Source organism: Anomaloglossus baeobatrachus, chromosome 9 (assembly GCF_048569485.1).
Source record: "Anomaloglossus baeobatrachus isolate aAnoBae1 chromosome 9, aAnoBae1.hap1, whole genome shotgun sequence".
In the NCBI taxonomy this organism is placed as follows: domain Eukaryota; kingdom Metazoa; phylum Chordata; class Amphibia; order Anura; family Aromobatidae; genus Anomaloglossus; species Anomaloglossus baeobatrachus.
This window is the reverse complement of record NC_134361.1, coordinates 56091279-56097278: the sequence shown is the minus strand read 5'-3', so window position 1 is coordinate 56097278 and position 6000 is coordinate 56091279. Positions and strand designations below refer to the sequence as shown.

Here is a 6000-nt window from a genome sequence, read left to right as displayed (position 1 = left end):
TCGTTCCTGGGGTGTCACACGTAGCGATGTGTGCTGCCTCAGGAACGACGAACAACCTGCGTCCAAAAGCAGCAACGACATTTGGGATTTGAACGACGTGTCAACGATCAAGTGAGTATTTTTGATCGTTGGCGGACGCTCGTACGTGTCACACGCAATGACGTCGCTAAAGAGGCCGGATGTGCGTCACGAATTCCGTGACCCCAACGACATCTTGTTAGCGATGTCGTTGTGTGTAAAGCGGCCTTTAGGGTTTCATCAGTGATTTTCATGAATAGATTTTTTATTATTTTTATTATTATATATTACGAAGCTTCTCATACCCAATACAATGTTCATCACAGAAAGCACTCGGACTACATAACCATGCCATCCATGTGCCGTCAGTGATTTTTACAGATCCAAACTCTTGTATGAGTAATTTTGGACCGTAAAGGTACCGTCACGCATAACGAGATCGCTGCTGAGTCACGGTTTCTGTAGCGCAGTAGCGATCCCGTTAGCGATCTCGTTATGTGTGACACCTACCAACGATCAGGCCCCTGCTGTGAGATCTCTAGTCGTTGCCGAATGGTCCAGGCCATTTTCTTCAAAGGTGATGTCCTGCTGGGCAGGACACATCGCTGTGTTTGACACTGTGTGACAGGGTCACAGTGACTGTTGAGATCGTTATACAGGTCACTACTGCGACCTCTATCGATCCTGCATCGTTGGTAAGGCCTGACTGTGTGACATCTCACCAGCGACCTCCCAGTGACTTACCAGTGATCCCTATCAGATCGCATCGTTTTCGGGATCGCTCGTAAGTCATTGTGTGTGACTGGGCCTTAACTCCGATCAAAAGCTGACACGTCTCCATGATATTTTTGTAGTCCGTAAATAAAACACGTGGACAGCTCCAAACACTTTAATGTGTAGTAGTAGCAGTAAATCCAGCTCACCATTATCATCATCCACCCTCTATTCAGAGCCCGAACAGAGGCTCCGCCATGGCTCAATTGAGTGAGTAATACAGGATGGTACAGCTCAAATGAATAATATCTACTTTATTGCTTGTTGCTTGGAAAATTCCTAAGCAATTGGAATTTTCCAAGAAATAAAGGAGAAATTGTTCATTTGAGCTGTACCATCCTGTTTTACACTGTGTACTTGAAATTCACAGGTTTATGATTTACAGAAGTCCAAATGAGGCCTTACGATATTGTGTTCCCAGTGTAAAAGATGTCCTCAATGATAACATTTATAAATAGCAACCACTGCTTTACCTTTTCCAGGAGTTAATGTTCAGATGATAAGAGGAATACACCTTGCCAAAATTTCATCTAACAGTATACCTTGTGCTGTACTTGAGAATTTGTGTATTCGGTGGAGCACCCCACGGAGCCTGAGGGGATACTCGTTGTCGGGCCGGTGTAGGGTCAGGGGGAAGGATGTCACGGGTGGCCTGCCCAGTTTTGTGACCCCAAGGTGTCCACGGAAAACGGAGGGATGGATGGGGATTACGAATTCATGACACCACCTACGGTATGCAGCCAGGGATTAGCCACCGCTGCTGTCGCTGTCCTCCGGGGCGGAAGGCAATGGCAGCAAAGATGGTATTGCTCCTCACAGGTGGAACGGCCCCAGGGAGGATGATGAGGGGAGTAGGAGTAGTGGTGGCTGTTGGCGCCAAGGCGCGGGGCGCCGGTAATAAGAGTCCAAGTCGGCTGCAGCGGTTCCAGGTATCTTTACTCACGCTTATGCCGCTCGCTTGGGAAGTACCGGTCACCCACTGTGATGGGCCCCGCTGACTTCGGATTAGTTGGAAGATGCCACAGGTGTTTGGAAAATGTCCTGTCTAAGAGTTGCCCCTCCAGTAGTGAGGAACCTGGGCTCAGCATTCCGCTCCAAGCCACAGGCCCAGTGAAAGAAGAAAAAGGAAGATGATGGTGGTGGTGTCGTGTCGCCAGAACTGAAGTCCCGGCTAGACTGACTGAAGATTGTGTAAGATTGCTCATACTTCTACCCCAAGTGGAGCCCACCCCCAGGTGGTTGTCCTAGTGACCGAGAAAGTCCCAACCTTCGTGTTGGCCAAGCCCCCCCCTGCCTACCCTAGTCCAGCTCCCCAGTGAGAAGGCTTCTAAGCTGTATGTTAAGTGTGAATGTGGAACACCAGTGATTAACCCCCCCTTACCCGAGGTGAATACCGCACCTTAAATGAGGTGCAGTACCCTGTGGCGACTGGAGCCGAAGGGGTGCCACACTGGGCATAACAGATACCCCAGTTTAGCAAAAAATATCCTTTTAAAAGTTAAAGGGGTTGTCCGGTCTAAATCCACAAGTCTGCAGTCACTCTATTTGACTGCAGACTTATGACTCCTTACGTTGCACATGTTGTGCGGATTCACCAGTTTCAGTTCCGGGAACGGCGATCATGTGATCGCAAGTATGCAGACTTCTGGCCAGAATCCGACTAGAGGGGTGAGGCCTCGCTCAATGGAAATGTATTGTGCCCCTTAATTCTGATTTTGGCCAGGAGTATGCTGCATATCATATACTTGTGGTCATGTGACTGCCGTTCCTGAAACTGAAACCGGTGAATCCTCATAGCACACAGTGCGTGCAACGTGAGGATTCACAAGTCTGCATCACATAGATTGACACACAGAGTGACTGCAGGTGTGTGCATTTAGAATGGACAACCCCTTTAAAGGGGGTTGTCTACTACTAGGACAACTTCTTCTGATGCCACGTTTCCCCCAGCTAAAATAATAAAGCCTATACTCGCCTCCTGTACCGGCGCCGTTCCATTGGTGCCATGGTTCGCATTCCCGGGACTCACGTGATGTTGTGATGTCATGCAAGCCATGCTTAAAATCCGCGCTGCCTTCCCTCTCCCTGCCTTCGGACCAAACGAGCAATGAACAGGAAGTGAGAGTTGTGACTGCTGCTCACTTCCTGTTGTTTGGTCTGAAGGCAGGGAGACTGGCTACGATTGGATGCAGGGTTCACGTGATGTCACAACATCATGTGAGTCCTGGGAGTGCGAACCGCGGCACTGTTGGAATGGGGCCTTTATGGAGGTGAGTATAGGCTTTATTATTTTACCTGGGGGAAATGTAAAATCAGAAGGGGTTGTCCTAGTAGTGAACAACCCCTTTAAATAATGTTCACATGCATACAGTCCATTCTGCTGGACGTATACACCATTAATCTGTCCAATGATAAACTTTAAAGAGAGCAGGATAGACCATTACACCAATAAACCGTTTTATATCAAAAGTATTTACTTTTATTTTTCCAGAGAGTATAAGTCAGAATGTCTGTGCATAGTAACATATCTCCATCATATGACGTCATCTCAAATACGCAACTTTATTTCAATCTCCCTCCTCTCAGCACTTAGTACTTCTTTCTGTGAGGTCTGCACTTGGTCATAAAATAAATATCATTATGAAAAATAATCTTAAAAAAACCCAGAAAAATTAGTAGACCGTATTCCAGAGATTGCTTACACAGAAAATGATTGGTTCCATAGTCATTCAAGCACTTGCTTGTTGCACATACAGTATTTACAACAGATACGCAATTCATTGGAAGGAAACCAATGCCTCTAGATGCCAAATTCGCACTTGTGAGTGGATTCCAGTCTTAGGAATATTGGTCCAACTCCAAAAAATTGTTTCCTCTATTAAAAATATGTAGTTTAATTATTGGACTAAAGATTAACACTTGAGGGATTGTCATGATTATTTACTTTGGGTAGATGTAGCAGGTCTGGATTAGGCAACTTTGTAAAATTATATTGAAAATACATCATGGTACCACTATGGGCTGTACTGACAATCCCAGCTCTGCTACATTTGTATGTGCAACTTGGTATAAGCCTTTACTGTATAGTGCAATGAATATGAATACAACCTAAACACTAGTGACATTATGCAATCTCCGCTCTATGAGTGACATTATATATTGGCAACAGGACAAGCTCTCCGTAAAATCCTCAGAACTAATATTCCTTTGCTAAAATAAGAAGGTCCACATTAGCTTAGACGTCCATGGGGGTTGTTCCTGAGATAGATGAATATAAGGCTTGATCGTCTTGTCTAGCTGCTGTCAGTAGCTCATTCAGTTGTAGTTCCACTGATGGCACAAAAGACATGCAAGGAATTCTGCATCCATGACGAGTGCATGCTATCTTCCTGATAAATCTGCAAGAAAAAGAGCACATAGAACTGTTAGAATAGTCCCAGATATTTCCATCTAACCCACAGGCAACAAACTAAATTTACCTTTTAAAGCTTTCCAGGAGCAGCATTGAAAAGAGAAAAGAAATAAGTTACTGTACTTACACAAACTGTAATGATTTGATATTGTACTTTCTGGAAGAGGGTAAAGGAAGGGGTCACAATTAGACATGAGCAGACCCGTGGAAGTTCGGTTCAGCGGGTTCAGCCAGACTTTAGCTAAAGTTCAGTTTGGGACCCTGACTTGACCTGAACCTCAATTGAAGTCACTAATTGGGCATTTCGGGTCTCCAAACTGGCATGCAGCCAGCCCTAAACAGATCACTTCCAGGGGTGGATGGGCAGGGTTTAGACCCTGTGCGCACTTGCCAGTTTTTGCCACGGATTTCCTGCGGTTTTGCTGCATGTTATGTTCATAACATCTCTGCAGTGATTCACCAGCAAAACCTATGGGAAAAAAAAATGCTGTGGGCACTAGGCGGATTTTGACAGCTGCATTTTTGCTGCAAGATTCCCGCAGCAATAACAATTGCATGTCACTTATTTTCCACACGTCGCTGCGGGATTTCACTCCATTGACTGCCATGTAATCGTGAAATCCCGCAGGGAATAACGCAGACAGCAAATTCTGTGCGGTTCATTGCGTTTTCCTGTGTTATTCCCTCCGGTATTTCGCGGTTTACCTGCGGTAATGTACATCGCTGCCTGCGGTTTGCAGGGAAGTGATGTCATTATGACAGGAAGAGGAAGCGGAGTAGAGTAAACACACACACAGACATAGAATACACACATATCACACCCACACACAGACACAGACATATAGAATACACATACAAATCAAATGGACATATAGAAATAAAAACACGTGGGCTCCGCCAGATTTTTACCGTCCAGCCGAGGTAAGCACACAGCGGCGGGCCGGTATTCTCAGGCTGGGGAGGGCGAGTGGCAGGGTTAGTGCCCCCCCCTCCTGCAGCCGAGAATATCAGCCCGCAGCTGCCCCGGGACTGTCGCATCCATTATGCGGCTGTGCCGGAGTGTCCCCGACTCTTCCAGATGCCGTGATGTGGTGGCTATCCAGGTAATAATGAGTTAAATGACAGCGGATCGCCGCCATTTAAGTACCGGCTTGATCATGGCAGCGTCTATGAGACAGCTGACATGATCAACCCGTAAGTAAAGTGAAAAAAACACACACCGAAAAATCCTTTATTTTAAATAAAACACAAAAAAGCCCCTGGTTCACCACTTTATTAACACCCCTGAAACACACAGCTCCGGCGTAATCCACGTCCTGCGATGCTTGCATCCAGCCGCGACTGACGCATACTGAATGCAGCCTCGCAACGAGACAGCAGAGAGGTAACGACAGGGCATTTCCCACGGCCGGTAATGTGAACACACTACCGCTCGGGAGAAATGCAGCGTGTGCTCACAGGGACTCTGTCTATCTATCCCTCTATCTATTCTATCTATTCTTCTATCTGTCTTCTATCTGTCTTCTATTCTTCTGTCTATTTATCTATTTATCTGTCTGCTATGTCAGAAGGAAATTACTTTTTTTTTTTTCTCTTCAATGTGCTTTATTGCTTGGAATGCATTAAAGCACATGTACCGACCCGCATGCGGCAAAACCGCGGCAATACTGCGAACAATACCGCGGTAAATCCGCCGCAAACCGCATGCAGTTTTCGGGTGCGGTTTGCCGCGTTATTTTACCGCGGGTGCGGTAATCTTTCAGACTCTGCGGAATTTTCTTAAGAAAATTCCGTTT

General features: G+C 46.1%; 1 protein-coding gene across 4 annotated transcripts in view; it reads right to left on the bottom strand.

Annotated features, from left to right (window-relative positions):
• Positions 1–3248: 3248 nt before the first annotated feature.
• Positions 3249–6000, bottom strand: part of DOCK11 (dedicator of cytokinesis 11) — a 449693-nt gene continuing 446941 nt past the window's right edge. For all 4 annotated transcript variants that reach the window (XM_075323721.1, XM_075323722.1, XM_075323724.1 and 1 more), the window contains one exon: positions 3249–4190. In XM_075323721.1, coding sequence (XP_075179836.1) covers positions 4104–4190 — 87 coding nt within the window. In that variant the 3' untranslated portion in view covers positions 3249–4103. The remainder of the gene's footprint in view (positions 4191–6000) is intronic.